The sequence below is a fragment of the Drosophila bipectinata genome, chromosome 2L (assembly GCF_030179905.1).
Source record: "Drosophila bipectinata strain 14024-0381.07 chromosome 2L, DbipHiC1v2, whole genome shotgun sequence".
Lineage (NCBI taxonomy): Eukaryota > Metazoa > Arthropoda > Insecta > Diptera > Drosophilidae > Drosophila > Drosophila bipectinata.
The window spans coordinates 7,333,104-7,351,793 of NC_091736.1; the positions used below are offsets into that span (position 1 = coordinate 7,333,104).

At 39.6% G+C, this 18,690-nt stretch overlaps 2 protein-coding genes across 5 annotated transcripts in view; both read left to right on the forward strand.

The window, feature by feature from the left end:
• mtgo (miles to go) overlaps positions 1–18,690 on the forward strand; it is a 102,961-nt gene that overhangs the window by 43,766 nt on the left and 40,505 nt on the right. For 2 of the 4 annotated variants that reach the window (XM_043211501.2, XM_043211502.2), the window contains exons 1-2: positions 931–1,196; positions 2,683–3,121. The exons of 1 other annotated variant lie outside the window; for it this stretch is intronic. Coding sequence is in view for 1 of the 3 variants with exons in the window: in XM_070277805.1 (XP_070133906.1) it covers positions 12,312–12,321 (10 nt within the window). In the remaining 2 variants the exon portion in view is untranslated. Of the gene's footprint in view, positions 1–930; positions 1,197–2,682; positions 3,122–12,296; positions 12,322–18,690 lie in introns of those variants that run through there. One more of the 4 variants, XM_070277805.1, reaches the window with a different exon arrangement.
• Positions 5,858–8,408, forward strand: LOC138925957 (uncharacterized). The gene has a single exon (XM_070277808.1). The coding sequence runs from the start codon at positions 6,004–6,006 to the stop codon at positions 8,287–8,289; it is 2,286 nt and encodes a 761-aa protein (XP_070133909.1). The 5' UTR covers positions 5,858–6,003; the 3' UTR covers positions 8,290–8,408.

Genomic DNA, 18,690 nt, shown 5'->3' on the forward strand with positions numbered 1-18,690 from the left:
AGAGAGCTCCTCTCTTTTGATTGCTCTTGCAAGTCCCCCCCTTACACACATGCCCACACACACACATTCAAAAAAAATGCACCTAAAGAGCAATGCCGGTTTTTGTAGCCGACAGTGTATATGTGTGTGTGTGTTTGTGCTACTACGCTGCGGTGACGGTCGTTCGTTTGCTTTTGTATCTCTCAGATAAATGACTGTTGGTGGTGTTGTTGTTGCTGCCACGGCCTGGTAGTAAAAATTCTGCTCAGCTGTGCTGCGGGTTGAACAACAACAATTGACATATGCGGGGCCCCTAAGCAGCGCCGTCGACAGCTAAAGTATCTTCCAGTACCGCTTTCCAATTCGGAGAGATACATGTCGGAGTCGAGCCACCAAACTGGCTGGTGGGGGTTCCAATGAGAGCGGGCTTCGTGTTTAGATTCGTGTACGGAATTTCATATTGGGGCCTCTCGGCTGTGGGAGTCGGTTTTAGTTTCCGATTTGGAATCGGATTCGTATCGGGTGCTGCTGCGCTGTGAACAATCCGATGGATTCACACTGGTATATTTTAAGATACAAAAATATCTTATCAATTATAAATTTTTGTTTTTCAAAAAATGAAAATTATAAACGATATTTTTGATATTTCTTAAATTTTGTTAAAAATATATAATCTTCCCATAGTACTCTAAGTGAGAGAGAAAAAAAAAGTAAGAGAGTTCCCAGAGAGTGGTACTCCGAATTTTCATTACGAGCCAACATGTTGGGTCTCGAGGGTATGAATGAAGAGAGAGGGAATATCGGATCTCTCTTTCCGGTCCAACTTTACAAGATGCAACTTGTTTGAGAGAGCGAGGTTGGATTCCGAAATGTTTGAAACGAAACACTTGAAAAAAAGTCGAGTGAGATGTGAAGTGAAATACTTTGGGGGAAAAAATATCTCATCTGTTATTGGTGTTATTCTCAAACGCGCGCTCAAAGAAGAAGCATCGAGACCACGGAAGCTCCAACAGCCGGCATACGCGTAGCGGGTCGGATTCGCGGATATTAACTCCCACACTGGGAAGAAAATCGGGAAGAGAGAAGAGAAGACAGAGGGAGCCGTAGAAAGGCAGCGCGACGTGTGTTTTCTTTCGAATTCTACGAAACAAAAAAAATTCTGCCACACTGCCCAGTAATAAACAATTGTTGTTTCTACAAGTTTTAAACAATTTAAAGTGAGTGTGGAATAAAAGTGCAACTAAAAATGTGTTTTAAAAAATCTCAAATAAGAAACCAATAGTTTCTTTAAAACATACTAAAAAGAATCTAAACAAGTACTAAAAATTGTTATAAAATTTTATTGACATCCTGTTCCTTTGTGCAAAAAAAAAAAACCATAAAAATAACAATCGTCATAATCATAAATAATAAAAATAATTTCGTTTTTGACGTTTAAGTTAATGCAAAAAAAAAAGAAAGAAATACCACAAAAAAACGAGATAGAATGAACAAAAAAAAAAAATAAACAACAATGAAAGCAACCACTTTTTTCAATTGTAATTTCCGGTGTAGCGGAATTTCACTGTGCATTGTGGTTTCTTTCTCCCTGTATCTGTGTGTGTGATGAGTGTGGGAGAGAAAATCAAGATGGAAAGAAAATCTGGAAAAAACATAAACAGCCCAGAACAACGTGCTTTGAATGTGTGTGTGGGTGTGTGAGAAAAGAAAACTGAACCCTAAGACAAATACAATTCAAATAAAATAAAAACAGTCTCAAGATAAATGCAGAAATGGCCTTTGGTTTATTGAATTGATAGCCAAGTTTTGTCTTTTGGCCCATATTGAGGTTACATAAAGGTCCCCCCAACTATTCTCCCTCAAAGATAGAGGTCACCAATCCTTCATAATGTATCTGAAACTTAAAACCTGTACTTAGAACTAGTATTAGCTAACAAATGAATGGCAATAAATAATATAACCTTACTTAATAGTTACTTGGAATAGTTTTCCGTAAACAATTCTTAGAAATTTCAGGGCTTTATTTTGTACTTTACCCGCTGAGCTCATCAATTTGCATTCAATTATCAAAGTCAAACGATTCGGGTTATCAAGGGCTTGGGTAGGAAACTGAACCCTGACCTGAAAACATATTTGACTTTGGTATCTTTGAGATACTTTTGCCTAGCTAAGAAAAGTTTTAAAGACCCGCAAAACTTTGATTAAACATAAAACATGCCATAATGTGGAAAATAGAGTGCAAAATAGAGGTTGAGAGCCGGCTAATTAACATGGAAAATTTCCCCGGAATATATCGTTTGCTTATGGCAAACTTTTTCCCGAGGGGAGGGGGGGAGTAGGATGAAAGCTAGCCATAAGTTTCCAGAATTTATAGAGTCGACGGCGAGCCGTGCATAAATGAAGCTTTCTATCGGCAGATAATTTTAGCAGCGAGCGAGAGAAACAGATACAAGTACGAGTACTTGTAGATACAAAGAAACAACCACAAACAAACACAACCAGACCCAATGGCTATAATAAACAATTAAAAATTATTTACTTGCCTCTGTTGCTGCTCGAACAGCAAATCGAATTATAAACAATTCACAAAATGTATGTGAGTTCCCTCGTATCCCCCATGGATTACCACCAGTAACCTCAATTTGGGATCTAAGCAAAAATTCATACCTAATACATCATTTAATATCTATACATTCTTTTCAGTCTTGGGGCCTAAGTGCAATACCAAAATCGAACTCTGAAACATTCCAATAAAAACAAAGATACTTGATCAAAGTGCAATACATATTTAATCGACACGAGTTAATAAAAAAAATTAATATTTTTTGCCAGCAAAACAATATATATTAAAACTTATAAAGCATTTACCATAACAATTGCTATACTAAATAAATAAATTTACAATTTTGTGCAATTTACATATAAAATAATCATTAAAAAAAACCTTAAAAAGGTCAAAATACTTTTTGCTAAATCAAAAAAACAAACTCTAATTAGATAAATTGTTATAAAATTAAATTTATAGTATAGCTGTAAAAACAAATTGTATGAATTTTTGTATTAAAAGTGCTAAGAAAAACAATCATAAATCAACTTTAAATGCTATTTGCTGAGACGGACTAACAGAATTTTCTACATCATTGTAAGTATAAAAATAATTCAAAAAATATTAAATTCTGCAAGTCACTTGACCAATTCAAAAACGTTTCATCTTTGCTGAGGATTAGTTTTAAAATGTACATCTATTGACCCATTTTTTCCCAATATGGGTCAGTCAAGTGAATTTTCACTTGCTTGTCGCTGGAGGATTAACATTTTAATAGACCTGGGAACCCCCCCTTCGCTTACGTACCTGAGTGATTTTCACATAAGAGGATTTCACTAGACAAACACACAGGCCATCAAATAAATTTAACTCAATTGCCCAAAACATTCCCGAATGGTAGAGCGTTGATTGTTGTTTTTGATTGTAGATTGTGGATTGTTGATTGTTGTTTTGTCATCGTGTAGCTTTCGTGTAAACTTTTATCTCTGCTTAGATTTTTCGACTTTATTTATTTTATTTTTGCGCCCAAATGATAACAACAAAGAACATGCAATTTAGTAATTATTAATTTTACGGTCTGTTTGAGTCGAGCTTGTGACTTTTGAAGAGTGTTTGAAAAGTTGGAATTTCTTGCAAAAGTGCTCAACTGCATAACTGTTGATCATTTCCGTCACATAAAAAATTATCAAAAAAAAAAAAAAAAAATAAAAAATTAAATGTTAAACAAACTGTCCAAGTGTGTCGAAGGTCAGTGAACTTTTCAGCGGCTCATGTTGCGTGTTTGTTTAGGCCCAAAAATCCCATGCCATCGCTTTATTGCGGTTATTGACTCCCCAAACGTATTCCGTTTCTTCATCTCTTTTATCTGTTTTGGCCCACACACCAGCCACACTTGTCCATCATCGTTCTGGCTTCTCCACCACTTCGTTGGGTGGGGCAACGCCTTTTTTTTTTTTTTTCAAAAATCAAATTACCCCAAAAAAGGGTAAAGACGGAAAAGAATTAACATAATCAAATTTACTTTTTAAGTTACCAACACGTTTCGTGGCAAAAAAAAAAAAGTAAAATCTATTATTTAATTTTCGTGTCAGTCGGAGCTTTGCTCCAAAAATAAAAAAAAATAAATTATATTGATGAGCCGACACGCTCCCCTGTTTACAAAATGCCAATCGAAGTGACAAGGTGATCTATAAACAGATTATACCTTGGATTTGGAGGGGAAAAGTGGTTTCCTGCTTGGTATATTTCTTTTTGGAAGAAAATTCCTAATATTCCTTCGATTTCCTGTCATAAAGTCCCTTGATTATTATAGTTTTTTTTACTTTTCAATACTATAATTTTTTTAAAAATTTCAATATTTCCTAAGTTTTATCCCAAAATTATGTGCCTTCTGTCTTGTAGACTTAATAAGGGCATTGCAGGCTCTAGTTGTGGCTATAATTTTCCGGGCGGACCGTGGTCGCTTGGCGTTTGCCCCAGGAGTGACCCGATTGCGGTACTCCATCACAGATGGGATTCCGGCGAACGGAAGTTCTGGCGGGAACGCAACGTGGTTGTGATCCAGCGATTGGCAAAGCTCTTGGATTGTTATCCGGAGGAAATCGGAGCATTCCTCCGTGAGCTTACCCTGCAGAACTACAGTCGACTGCTGTACCCCGAGGGTTGTGGCCGGAGTCCGTGCAACGTGCCCCTCTGTCATCCGACTGTCTGTGAACGGTATCTGGGCATTTTCGATGAGGGGGGCAACTTGCGGGACCCCACCAATCCCCGGAGTCTCTTCAGTTTACTGTTCTTGCTGCAGCGTTGCCTCAACAGGCAACCATTGGACGGTTGTTCGGGACTTCCAATAAATTCAAATACAAAATGCGGTTTCGGGGAATGCTACCCTAGAGTTGGACGGCCGGAGATTGTAGGCCTAGACCAGATCTTGCACCATCATAGACTAGCTAGCGCCACAAAACAGACTCGCATTAGTGACCAGTCGGTGGGAATCATTTCCAACCCATCTCCAGCGTCGATCCGGGTCAGGGCACCCCGAAGTAGCCTCTCCTCAGCCTATAATGGTGAGATGGATTCCTTCACATCTGATAGCACGGTTCCGGGTCTTCTTACCAAGCTGGACGGGTCAGATCCTCCAAAGAATCCAGAAGTAGAGAATATAAATATTGAAAGAAGGTCCTTGGAAGTTCGGGAAATATTTAATGATTTCAGTGAAAAACAGATTATTCATGTGGATTCCAAAAATCTAATTGAGGCTATTCGGTTAGTGGATCTTGCCGAATTAGAATCAGTATCGGATCAAAAACAAATAAAGTTAGATAGAGGTTCTGCGAGCAAGTTAGTAGATGGGATATCCAAGTTCTACAACGAGGTGGTCGGGAGTGCACCTCATCCAAAGAATAGTATTTGGAGAAAACGTCTGGCAGCTCTATATAAAGATGAGCCTGGCGATACCAAGAGGACCTGGACTGTGAAACATCAAATCGCATATTGAAAGTGATTGGAGTTATAAAACTCGAAAAATCTAGAAAAATTATCTGAAAATAATAAAATAAAATTTGATTAATAAAGCTTTGGGCTAAGTTCGGGTATAGTCTTAAAATTGGAGGCATTTATTCCGGAAGGTTCTGGAACTTATCCCAGGCCCAGAAACTTATGGTAAATTAGGCACAAGACGAAGTTATTAAGATCAACTTCCATAAGTTAGATTACCATACAGATTACTATACCTCTAAGGGAAAGGAACTTTATTCTAGACTCTAGAGCATATCGATAAGATTAGTTTATTTTCTATTTCCTGCAATATTTAAAAACTACGTATGCTGGGCATTTTTAATCAAATAGCGATTTAAAATTTAGGCAAGGGGATAGGTTCGGTTTTGACTATGTGTTTGGTTTTGATTACAGCCTCGAAGTGGCATATTCCAAATTGAAGAGTATCGTTTAGATTCGGCTATCCTAGGCGGTCAGGCCTAGAAATGAATACGTGTTGCTGCCGGTCCAACAGGGATCGATACGATCCCTTGGCCTGTATCCCGGCCCTGCCCAGGCTCATACCCGTCCAGAATTGTCGTCCGTTTCTGGAGGGACGCAAGGCAACCAGCTGCTGCCTCTCGAGGGAAAGACGATGGGGTCAGCTGAACAGCGGCATGATCGGGGTACTGGCCAAGATAGTGAACAAGTCGGCGGACAAGGTCTGCCAGTTCCTGCATCATCTGACCCTCAACCTATTCGCCAGGATCCTGTATCCCCTGGCGGCTGGCTGGAACACACTCAAGATACCCTTTGTCCTGTCCGATACCTGTGAACTGTACTATGGAATTTATGATGAGGACGGTAACCTGAGGAACCCGATGCCGACCCGAACCCTACTGGTGCTGGTAACCATGCTGCAGTACTTCCTCAACCTGCCTATGAATCACGGCAAAGATTGTGGGCGCAAGAAAAAGGGTTGTTGCTGTCAGGACATGGAGAACGACCTGAAGAACATTCACAATTCCGGCTACTGCGGCAAGGGGGCCATGATCTTGTTTGGCGGAACGAGACCCCCAAAGATTGAAATCTCGGCGGCCAAGGAGATCTGGGCGGGCTTGAGGCGAGTGGGCTACGATCAGTTCAGCACTCTTAGGGACATCCCCTCGAATGATTCCCTGCCATACGGGTATGCGCCTTATCGGTGTCCTTGCCAAGCCAGCGATCCTAGGGGCTCCCTGGCCCTACAATCCAGACGAGCAATAGTCAGGCCCTTTGCCGATTTGCCGGAGCCCTTAAAAGCGCTGGCTTTGCAAAATGCCTGCGAGGCGGAGGAGAAGCAACTGGAGCTCTACGATCCCAAACCTAAGGCTGAAGCTCCCATCAAAGGATCGTGGGTGAAGGTCCAGCGCATCTACATTACTCGGATATCGAACCTCTACGCCGCCGTCGTCCAGAACCAGCACCACCGTCAGCTGGTGGGCGACGGCCAGAAGCCTCAGCCCAGAACCCAGCACAGGATTGTGCCCTGCCAGAGATTCTCCGGTGGCTGCATGTCCGAGCCATACTTTAATGGAAGGCCCTGGAGCTGTTTGAATCGGGATCCAAATAAAACGATGGTTCTTCGCAAAGGAGGCTTTCAGATTCACATACCCAATAGACCTCGACCCTTCCACGAAGATGTACGAAAAATTCAATTAAAAGTCAGGGAGCTGGATAAGATGGAAGTGACTCTTCGTCCTCTGGAGAACATAAATCTGGTTAAGAAACGTCTAACTCTTGCGAGGCTTAGTTGGCAAAGCAGGTTGCAAACAATTGAAAGGCCCTTAAAACAGAATCTTCCAGCACTTCTAGCTCCTCCCCCTCCTCCAGCTATGCCTGGGAGAATCCAAATCCAGGAATTGGAACCATATAGGCCGGCCAGCCCAGCTAGGATTCACAAGCCCTCTGTTGATTTTTGGGAGGAATTAAAGGAAAGAGAGCACCTGGCCAAGATGCGGCACCCGTTGGAAACATCTCCCTGGAAGCATCTAAGAAGCTACTTTTCTTTATCGAACTCCCAGGGAAGTACTTACGGGTCTTCTATGAAATCAGAGAGCAGTCTTACCTCCAAATCAACATACAAGTTCTCCAACCCTGATATAGAAAACAAAGACACCAGTTCTGGAATAGTCAGAGAAACTGGGGGAGAAAGTATTTCCCCAACCTCTCAAAAAAGAACCATTAAAGCCATAGAGCCGAAACCAACCTTCCCGTTTAGGAAACCCCTAAAAAATACCGAAAAACCTATATATCCTGAACCCGAGGATTATAGGCGAGAAATGGCCAGGAAACTGTCTCGTACGAAACGCCTTCAGAACCGAATCCCTGGCGAGAGTTACTTGTTGGTTAAACAAGCCGTTTCTTTAAAGCAAAAGCCTGGAGTTCATCCAATAAACCAGAATATTCCACCAAGCAAGCCAATAATAAAGACAGAACCCCTTAAAGGACAAAATAAAGCGGATCAAGGACCAAAGAAAGTACGATTCGGAGTTCCATTGGTTTCTAAAAAGCCCACACCAGATAGTGAAAAAACTAAAATGCGGGTTTGGCGTAGAACGGGCGACCAAATCAAGTCCATCATTAAATCTGAGCCAACAGCAATCGAGAAAGTACCAGAAAGAATCTTCCTAAAGAAAAGACTATGTTCGTCACAGTATGAAAATCCAAGTCCATCTAAAGCTAAACATTTAAAGAGTCCTGAAAGAAGTAAAGTGAAGTCAGAACCAAAAGACCATAAGAACAAAAAATAGCCAGCATGTAGAACTGTGTAACATTTTTGACCAAATAGCTTTGAATTTAGTGAAGTAATGTTGAAATGCCTGCCAATCCATCAATCGTCAATAAATACAGTGCCTGACCAGCCTTTAAAGTGCAGTGTTTCTGGTTTCTAGATGAGGTCCTTTTAGGAGTCCTGGGCTGTACACCTACGCGGATTGTTAGCCGCAACACTGCAGCATAGTTGCGGTATGTTTGGCTGCGCTTTTCCCATTTTTATTCAATAATCGGGATGATGATGATGTTGCTGTGGCCTGTACTGCGGGACTTGGCTTAAAAGCTTTTGACCCACAACCCCATGCACACATTCCCTTTAAGTTGAAACCCATTTTTCGACTCATCATAGTTTGGCCTATTCCCACGGAATGGGGCTGATTTAAATTCTTCCATTTTGTGCACAAGCCACACAAAAGTTTGAGGGCCCGGCATTTGACTCATTTTGACGCGTTTACTTTACTTCGGGGACCTATAATATGCCAGTCAGGCCACCACATCCCAAACACCCACTGATTCTCATTCGAGCATCCATTTAAGCCCGGATGGTTGGGGGCATAAGCCAAAGGGCAAACGGTTTGCGGCCAAAACGCAATTTTCCTGCTCAAGTCGTGAAGCGTGTTGGTAACAAGTGCCTCTCACTTTTGGCTTGGCTCGGCTTGGCCCCTGGGTGGGCCTATCAACTTGTTCGGAATTGGGCTCTTCAGCAGCTCGACTCTATGAGACTGGCTTTTGGGTTTTTCGAATTTAAGACAAACAGATTAGATATTCATATGAGATTTAAGCAAGAACCGCACGACCAACAACCCCCCAAAGATGTCTGTATAAATTTAGAATAAATTGTGAAAATTAGCTGGTTGGAAAGTGGGTTATACTTTCATGATTGTTTTAATAATTTTTTAACTCAAATTTATATTTATTTTAAATCTATAACCATAAACTAACTAGAAACCCCCAATAGTCCTTCTTAAAGAATACATTTTCACCCTGTTTCCTGTTCTTAGGGCTTCTCAAGATAGATGCCACCCTATTCCTGGGCTGGCTCCATGTCGCCATAGTGCTTATCAGTCTGATGCGACTCTGATGATAATAATTCAGAGTCAAATATCGCGCGACGTCTAGTGGCCAAGTGGTCATGATTTATGGCATTCCATTCGAGACTTAAACAATACGATAATTATTTATTAGAGTGGAGAGCCCGTTTTGGGCAAAACTAGTACTTTGTGCTTTTGTACTTTTGATGTACATACATACAAACATACAAAATAATATGTGTATATAAATAATAAGTTTTTGTTTGGCTGCAATGACTCTGCCCCTGCCTTGTGCCTTTTTCCCTCTCACCCAGGGCCATTTATAATGTTGAGTGCCAAGCAGTTAGCAGCAGTTGGAAGTTGGATCTCTCAGTACATCTCTCTATAAATGTTTGTATATATATATTTTATAATATATATATATGGTATATAGTATAGTCGTAGAGAATAGTAGACGACAGACTAGAGTCGCCCTGACAAAACCAGTTGGAAATGGCCTGGCAAATGGAATTTATTGCAATGGAGTGCTGAAAACTAAATTATCATCTTCCATCCCAAAGTCCGAGTAGAAATACAAGGGGCTACAGTAGGGAGGTCTATATAAGTAGGGTGGTCCCCACAAACAATTGATACACTCTCCACCAGCTCTCATTTAATATTTATGCGCATTTAGCCGGCTACTTTTTCCCCAACGATATCGATGTAGTTTCAGTTTTTTGTTGGCCATGCGTAAATATGCGCAAAATAAATACATTTTTTATCTTGGTTTTATTATTTTTTGGCCCTGCTGGTAGGCATAAATTATGCACATACAAGCCAAATATTTAACGCCTTTCAGCCACAAAAAAAAATATTAGAAGTAGGAATGGTCTGCTGAGCCTCTGAGTAAAAACCTAAAAAGCCGGGCATCTATAAAATAAAAGTAAATTGGTTGTCCGGCTTTGGTCTCCTCATCACCACCCAAAGTAACTTCCCAAAAAAAATACACCCAAACGCCCCCTTCTAGAAAATTCCATATCCGCATATTTTTTCTCTTTTCTCTTATTCTTTCATATCGTTTATATAGTATTTTCATTTATTTATTTTTTCTTCTCGTGTAGATTCGTTCAAGCTGTGGCATAATTTTTACGCATTTGCTTGGACTTTGTTGCTAAATAAGAAAAAAAAAATAGGCAAAGGGGAAGTGGGCGTGGTTCACGCATCGATTTCCTGCTTCCTCCCCAACCAACACAAAAACAACAAAAAACGAAAATAATAAATATTTTAGTAAAATGCTGAGCGAAAAGTTAAACAATTCATGGTTGAAGCTTTATGCTTTATACGCAAAACTTTGAGTTTTGATTTTAGTTGTCAGAATAGATACTCCTCCTTCTGCTTATCCCTTCGCTCTGTTTTTTTTTCCTGTGGTGGTATTTGTAAGCTGTATATGTATTGGAATGCTTATCTGTTCCGGTTGCCAAGACGCACATTTTCACACAAAAACTCAAAGACACACACATTGCAAAAGGACTCTTAGAGATGAGCTACACTGATGTATGGATGCTCTTAGGTGTCAATGAAGTTCTTTTAATTTTTGGAAAATTTTAAAAATAATATACAATATTCTAAACATTTTTTTTTTATACGAAATTCCAATAATCAAAATTCTTAGAGCTCTATTTTATGGTTTTTTTTTTTAAGTTTTAGAAACTTTAATTTTAGAAAACTTTCAATATTCTCAGCTCAAAAAATGTAGTTTTTTTTAACCCAAGCATATCCCTAAAAAAGAACATTTCTGAAATCGTTGTAACCAAATTAACAAGTCGCACATTTTGGGCTTGTTTTATGTTTATTTGTTTGGGGCCGCGACGCTTGCCAAAAACCAAGGCTGTCTGTCTATATATCTGCCTCTTACCCCCACCAGTATCTCCTTCTCTTACGCTCTATGCCCTCTAGCCATCTCTTACGCCCTGCGCTAGGAGGCCAAAATCCACTTAAATCGATAAAAACTATCAAATCTGTGCGGGGCGTGTGCCTGCCTCCTTTGGCCGGCCATGTGCGGAGTCTGGGCCGGAGTTTCGTCACTCATACGCCATGTGCGCCAGCGTTTCTAGCATCGTCGCCACTCATTTTTCGCCCATGTTGCGTATGTTGTCAAGTCTCTTCCGTTTTGCTGCTAAAATTGTGTTTGTTTTCTCTCACTGTATGTGTGTGTGTGTGTGGTGTCCTGTATGCTGGGATCTGATTTTTTTTCTTTCATTTTTTTTTTGTCTTGGCATCGGGCACAGTGCTGCTGGTGCTGCTGCTGGCATGTCCGTTTTGGCATGGACTTGGCCCAAACCCATTGTTTGGGAATATCTCCCTAGTTCTGTTCCCATACTCCAATTTTTTTTGGCTTTTTTTGGGGTGGTTTGGTTATTCAGCAGCATTTCCGTTCTTTTCCGCTGTTGTCAAGCAGCTAATACACATGGGTGAGTTTGTGTGAACTTATAGGCGCCGGCATTAGAGGAAATTTTCCGCCCCGCAGCTACCCCTTCAAACAAAAAAAAAAAAAAGGAAAAAATGATATATGCTAGGAAAATTCGCCTTTCTCAAACTATAATGCTAAATGACAAAATATGACAAATTAAAATGAAAAAAAAAAAAAATGATAAAAACGGAAAAGTATAAATCTTTAGTGAAGCAACAACGAAATTTTACGACATTTGTCATGGAAATCTTTCCATTCGGCTGATTCGTCTTTTGTCTGGCCAATTTTGTGGCTGCCTCACATGACAGTCCAACACTTGTGCCTCTTGGGGTATTTTTTTTTTTATATGTATATATCTCTGCCCCTTGGAGGCCCTATGCCTTTGTATTAATACAAAAATCACGCACTCACAAATGTTCCTTTTATACGCTTTGCGTGCCGGATTTTACAATGGTGGCGAAAATAAAGAAATACTTGGAAAAAAAGATTAACTATAATCGGATCTAATCATGGTGTAATTATGTGTCACAGTAAGTGGTTTATGTTACTATTTAAGTGGGAAAATTAGCACAAGGGTTTCTATATAATAATAATAAATACTTGGAAGTTTTTGTCTGAATCAAAACTCTGGATGATAATTTAATAAAAACTGTAATCCCATGAACTACACTGGTAGGGACAAAAAGTAGTATCTCGGTTTCGGTTATAATTGGGCGAAAAAACCCTAGAACCTCATACCGAGAAAACTTTCCAATTAGAGACCAAACGAAGCAACATTTTTGTTTTTATTTTTCATGTTGCTATTGCTTTCTGCAAAAGTTTGAAGTTTTCCCCAGTTTTTGGTTTTATTTCGATTTTTTTTTTAAATATATATATATGTATATATTTGGTGAGTGCGTGTGTGTTTTTAATATATGTTTGGCCAAAGCAATTTTCACACATGACCCGAAATGGCACAAAAACAAACTAGCTGCACAAACTTTATAAACTAATAAAGTCGAGCGTGGAATGGAAGTACCGACACCGCCAACGCCTCCATTTTGCTCTGAACCTTCCTTTCACTCATCGAGTTTCGATTAAATTTTTGTTTAGGTATTTTTTGCAGATTTTTTTTTACTGCATTGGCCCCATACCTCTGCGTATAGCTCAACAATTGGAAAATTGCTGAAACGAAACGCAGACATTGCTGTGTGTGTGTTCCCCATAAATATTTCTCGAACATTTTTCGGTTTGGGTTCGACTCTGGGTCGACTTTATTTTTTTTTTTTTGTCGAGTCGAGTGGCAGTAGATTTTATGCATCGATTGTCGTTTGCCATATGCAGCTTGCAATTTGGAAAATTTGGTGCAGGTGCTAGTGCTTCCTCCCGTTCTTCAAAAAAAAAAAAAATCACAAAATTTCAAACATGGGCACACCTCAAGGCATTTCTTTGCCAAAAATTCTGTTTGGGATTTTATTTACAAACAGATTTAAAATTCATTACTTATTTCTGATAAAATACAAATGGCAGTTCCATAGAAATCAAATCGATTACTTAAAATCGAAATGAATGGGTTGATTTGGTAAAGTGCAGAGTGAAAATTGTTGGAATATTTCGAGAAACTTTTTCTTAAGAGCTCTGCAAACAGATAAGCCAAATATTTGGCTCATATTTTCCACCCAAATTTTAAAACAAAATTGGCTTAAAAACTTGTACTAATTTTTATAATTTTGTACAATTTTGTATATTATTTGTACTTTCCACATGCTGCTGCTAATTACACGCCCCACTGCTTGCCCACAATTAATTGGGGTTTTTTTGTTTGGAGTTTCCATTTTTCCGTCCAACCAACTTCAATTGTGAAATTACAAAAAGTATATAAATGGTACAACCAAGGCGGAATGAAAATTTCTACCAATTAGTGAAGTGAGCGGGCCGGGCCGGGACGGGCAGTTGCAGTTAAGGAATGCAATTATCAAAAAGCAGCAGCTCTCGCTCCCGTCTGCCGAATCCTGGAATGGTTCACTAAAATTTTACCAAAAATGCAAATGTATGCTCCTCATCTCTATATCTATCTGACTCTTTTGCTTCCCCACTTGTCTGTCTCTTTCACACAATGATTGCTGCATTTATGAGATAAGTTTTTACTGTCGACAACAATTAAATTACATTTTAGAGTTTATGGCCTTCGCCTGCCGGCTGCTCATGGATGGGCATGGGACATGGACTCGTTGTCGAGTCGCTTCTGTCGCCAAACTTCAATAAATTCTAATAATTTATTTCATTACCCGAGTGCCTCTGCCTCTGTAACTGTAATTTCTACTGCATTTAAAATGTATGAAAAAAAAGCTGGAAAAATTTAGAGCACACAGACAATGGGGCTATAAAAAAAGTGAGCTGCTGGGTTCTGGATTTGTGGTAGGACTTTTTGGAAGGATTTTTTGGGGTAGCGATGTGTTGCATAATATGTGGAAAATGTGGTCCTTAAATGCCGGTAATTCACATCATTTTTTCTGAATAATTTTTTAAATTCTCTGTTCTACTTTTTTAATTAATTTCCAACTTTATTATGTTCAAATTTATTTAATATTTTTGTTTGTATTTAGGTCTGCATTTAATTAAACATTGTTATCTCCACTAGCCCTGTGGAATTTTCATAATTTCTTTAGCCATTTTCCGCCCGTAAATTTTCAGAACTACAAATTGATTATCATTAGAGAGGCAACTATTTATGTATATGGCCCGCATGCTGTTCGGTAAAATATTTGCGTTTCAGGGCACGGGCTGGTCTGTTGGTCTGGGGGGTATTGTCATAATGCGATGCCTGCATCGACCACGCCCACCCGCATTTTGGGCGTAAGTGTGCGGTGTGTCTGTTTGTTCGGTCCAAGGGCATTCATTTAGTCATTTATGTGGTTTTACATGCGCTCCTTTTCAACACCAACAGCACCATGCCACGCCCCCGAAAGAAGTAAACCAACCGCCCAGTGTTAGTTAGTTATCGGGGGAAATTGAAAAACCGCATTGCATTTGTTTGGGTGTGTGTGTTGTTAGACAACTCCCCCGCATTTTCTGTTTTCCGTACCGGATCGCACTCCGTTTTCGGATTATTTTTGCACGCCAGGGGTTTCGCCCCTGGGCGTGTTAAACATGAATATTTTGATATACGAGCGTAGATGCCACCAGATATCCTTGACAGTCCTGGGCAGTCCTGGGGTTCAAAACGGAACGTTTTAATTAGTAGGGTCCCTGGCACACACTGACTAATGGGTGTGTGGAGGGCACTGAAGTTCAGGGCCTGAAAAATGGCCAATGCTTTTTGGTAAATGGAAAGCCTATCAACCATTTAGTGGTTTTGGGTTTCAAATTGAAAGGCAATATTTCTAGGGTAACTGTGACTTTTTTTTTGGAAATTTTAAGGCATTTTAGAGTAAATCTTTTCTAGAAATTAGGCTTTAACATTATAATTGAAAAGCCTATATTTTAGAAAAGTATGTTATTTGTTTTCTGGAAAGATCTCGCACAATTCTTCTATAGACCCTGTTCATGCCACACAAGACAAAAACAGATATGATTGTTGCCTTTATGCAATCCGGGTAATTAGCCGCCAACGCTGCCACAAATTGTAGTTGCATTGTTTTTGTAACACTGCCTTATGCAACCAGAAGTGGCAAAGATGCAAAAACATGGACAACGAAAAAATGCAAACAATAACCAGAAATACCAAAACAAAAAAAAAACCAAATCATTAACATAGTACAGGAATGTGTGTGTAATTAAACGAAGAAGAAGCTGTCGCACAACAGGTTGCAGATTGTTGGTTACAAATTGTTGTGTTGCATATTGCATATAGAAAAGTTGTTGTGTCTTTTTTTTTTTGTGGTTTTTGTGGAAAATTCGTGTAGCGACCGCAGGTGGAAATTATCGAGGTATTTGTTGGTGCGATGCTTATGCAATTAAGCTGCAGCAGCAGCAGCACCAGCTCGTGAGACATATTGCATGTTGCATGGCCTGAATGGTGAATGGGTGGCTTGGGTGGCTTTTTTCTCTTCGTGTTTCTTGTTGTTTGAACCAGAAACCATTCTAAACGGAACCGATAACCAGTCATTGAGCCTGCTCTAGGCAAGGGGGAAAAAAATGTGCCACGACATAAAACGCACTAAGGCACTTGCCTCTGCCAGACACGACGCACTCGAGCGCACAAAGAAAGCTGTGAAATGGCCGCCATTGACTGCAGCTCTCTGCTAACTCTGCTAGACATTTTTTCATGTCTTGGCTCGCCAACTTGGCCAACTTGTCTATTAACGGTAACTAGGTAAATGTTAGGAATAACCGTTAGAAAAATTGCCCCTGCTCTATTGCTATTTGCACACAAAGTAAGCCATTTGTTAAGTTGCACAAACACAACAATAAAAAAAATACAAAGAAAATAAAAATACTTTGTAAAAAAATGGTAAAAAGGTGTTGAAGAATTCACAAACACAAAAATATGGTGGGTGGGAAAAGAATTGCTTACTTGGCCCAAATGGGAAGCCCTTCAATATTAACATTTCTTAACTTTTTGCCAACTGAAGACATAATGGTGTAGAAAGTTCCCGATTAGGTTTAATTTTCTTGGCCATTTGAATGCCAAAACACGACCTTTTGCCATTTTGGCCAAATTGCACACTCGTCTGGCTGGATGGCTGGTCAATAATTTATTAGACATTTGACACCTTTGGCTGAGAAGACACGAACGGGACACCATTTGCCGACACCTTGAGATTCACGTTCTGTTGACACTTTGGTGGCGACGACTCATCATTCGCCTTTGCTGAAATAATGCAGACGAGGACACGGATGTGTGTGCCTCCTTCGATACTCCAACAAATGGCCTCATCAAGAAGCTCAACGTGTCGCAAATGCGTTGCTGTTGAGTGGCCTCCGACACGCCCACCGCCACCCATTTTTTTTCAGCAAAAAAAAAAAAAAAAAGGAAGAAAAGTCCCTGGGGGCAAGTTTTTACTCAGTTACCACCTGAAGCCGGTCTAGACACTTTTGACACAAATGCGGCGGGTGTTAAGAAAAAAAGTCTACAAATGTCTCCTCTTCATCTGTCTGCCATTTAATAATAAAAAAAAAAATAAAAATAAATAAAAATAAGGAAACCACACACAAGCACACACACACACACACACCTGAAGATAAAAACAAAACAACAAGAAGGCTAAGCTGCGTAGATTTCCGCGTGGTATCTTCTGTCTCAGTCCGCTACTCGAAACCCACTCCACCCACAGTCTCACCTTGCCACCTTCACCTGCTCCCACCTGCCTGTCTGCAGTCGACGCTGGAGGTGCGTGCCTCATTGTCTTCTACACTTAATGCAATTTTTTCAGACCAGTTCTAGGGGTATTTTTTCAAAAATATAAAATATTTTTAAATTATTGGCATTGGTTTTTGGTTTTAAATTTTTCATAGCATACTTTTTTGGGATTTTAATAGTTTCTAGACAAGGACCTCTAATATTATTGTTATTTATAATAAAAATAGAAGATTTCTTTAAAAAGTTGTTCAAAATATTTAAAAGGATTTTTTTAACTAAATTATTAATTTTACCTTGTATTTGTTGATTAAAATTAGCCATTCTTTGTTTCTGTGTAGGTGTGAGCATAACCCAAGGGACATGTAGGGGGACTTTTGGAAAAAATCCTCCTGCCCTCCCAGATAGAGTGAGAAACAGTGAGGTCTCTGGGAGTACTTGAGACAGGTACGAGAGTGCATATTGAGACAGGTGACAACAGTCGCACTTCATTCTCTTGTTTTTGTTGTGACTGCAGCGCCTCTTCTTCTTCTTCGACGACGACGACTTCTGCCGCCTCCTTGTAGCATGCGACATTTTGTTGTTGCTTCTATTACCGGTACTGTTTGGGCGGTAATTGCTGCTTCTTGCTGCAGACGCACTAAATCAATTAGAATGCAACCAACGCAGTAGCATTTGCAATGGAAATTTCTAAGCAAAGAAAGATTGTTCTACTTCCAGTTTGGCAGTGGGGGAGTGGCAAGGAAAAGTTTTGTAACTCTCTATTCAGATTGCAGCTCTCGGAATGGGTTCTAGAAGTATCTTTATAGCAGTTACGAGGCATTAGGTTGATGTGGCAAATAGTTTCACGCACAAAAGCTTTGGCAATTAAAATTATAATGAGTTTTGGTTGGAGAATTTCTGCTAGAATTCAAAAGAGTTGAAATCGGAGTGCTTTTTAAAAGGGCTTTTATTTCAATTGATATTTTTTTAAAGCTTCTCAGAAATCTTAAAAAATTTTTGCCAATCAAACCTGAATATTTCGTACCCCCTTGAGGTATTCCAAATGATTATTTCATTGTTTCTCATATTTGCTCGATGATTCCCAAACGACAGTGAATGGGACTCCTCGAAATGGAAATGATATTTTTCTGGCTAATGGGGTTCACTGACCGACCCCACCTCCTTCCACCACCTGGTATACCATTGCCATTTACTTTCAAGATATGCAATACCAAACACCTTTGTCGAAAAAAGAGAAAAAAGTGTCCGGTCAGTTGTCAGTTGTTGGTGGAAGGTGCGATAAATGCGGACAGACGTAACGAGCAAAAAGGGCCAAAAAAGAAACCCATTAAAGTAAAGCTCCATTAACGGCTAAATGAAAACACCCAACAAAAGCAACAACAACAAAGGGTAGGCATCAAATTTCGTTACAGACAGAAAAAAATACCCGAAGGGGCTAGTAAGGCACCGAAAAAAATTCAACAATAATTATGGTACTTTACCATATATTAAAAATCCATTAAATATAAAAGAAGCTTAATTTATTAGGCCTTCTTATAGAGGTAGAGCCCTAACCAATGCTTCTCAAACTTTCAAGATGGCGAGATGGTATTTCTTTGTAAAATACTAGAATTAGGTT